General features: G+C 42.6%; 1 protein-coding gene across 1 annotated transcript in view; it reads left to right on the top strand.

The window, feature by feature from the left end:
- Positions 1–166: 166 nt before the first annotated feature.
- Positions 167–933, top strand: part of LOC107710754 (60S ribosomal protein L7a) — a gene marked incomplete at its 5' end in the record, with an annotated part of 4,645 nt that continues 3,878 nt past the window's right edge. Inside the window, one exon of the mRNA XM_016515594.1 lies at positions 167–262. Within this exon, the coding sequence (XP_016371080.1) occupies positions 167–262 (96 nt within the window). The remainder of the gene's footprint in view (positions 263–933) is intronic.

The following is a 933-nucleotide window of genomic DNA, read 5'->3' as shown; positions in this document are numbered from 1 at the left end:
GTCGCACCATAAGTTAGTGTATTTTGACTAGTAGGTTTTTTGGCTTTTGCAGTGATGTCTTGAATTTCTTCACCTGAACTTTTTTTGTAGAACACATCTTTTCAAAACTGAGCATTAGCCAAAAAAAGGTGTTTCTCTTGAACTTTATGCTAATTTTGGATGATGAACTCGTGAAGTATTGTGCATCTCTCCACAGCCTAAGGGAAAAAAGGCTAAGGGGAAGAAGGTGGCACCAGCCCCTTCAGTGGCCAAGAAGCATGAGGCCAAGAAAGTCGTGAATCCCCTGTTTGAGAAGAGGCCCAAGAACTTTGGCATTGGTGAGTAACAACCAGACCACAGATGAGATTGAGTCCTCGGGTCATTTAAAATGTAACCGTCAAAAAAGTGCAGATGATGTTACCAATATTTGCCATCTTAACAGCATTGCAGACAATCTTCCACCAAGATCGCTGATGCACATATGTCTGGAAACCCAACTTGCAGTTTGTTGACCCTAATGCACTTTAAAGTCATGCACTTTAATCTCCAGGTCAGGACATCCAGCCGAAGAGGGATCTGACCCGATTCGTGAAATGGCCACGTTACGTCCGGTTGCAGCGCCAGCGGGCCATTCTCTACAAGCGTCTGAAGGTTCCCCCTGCGATCAACCAGTTCACCCAGGCTCTGGACCGCCAGACCGGTGAGTTATTCACTCGACTGGAGTCTCTTTTGACTTTCTGGTGCTGTTCATACAACAATGCTTGTAGAGGTCGACCGATGATGGATTTTATCGGTAGTGAGTTTTAAATCAATAACATGAACAAAAACTTGCTTGATGTAAAATAGTGCTGCTGCACTTAATTAGAAAATTAACAATAATGACTTGAACATGACTATATTGTATGTCTCACAGAGGAAAAAAATGAACTTGTATGTATGTATGTGTGTGTATAT

Source organism: Sinocyclocheilus rhinocerous, unplaced genomic scaffold (assembly GCF_001515625.1).
Source record: "Sinocyclocheilus rhinocerous isolate Xijiao unplaced genomic scaffold, SAMN03320098_v1.1 scaffold2071, whole genome shotgun sequence".
Classification (NCBI taxonomy): Eukaryota; Metazoa; Chordata; class Actinopteri; order Cypriniformes; family Cyprinidae; genus Sinocyclocheilus; species Sinocyclocheilus rhinocerous.
This window is presented reverse-complemented; position numbering and strand designations above follow the sequence as displayed.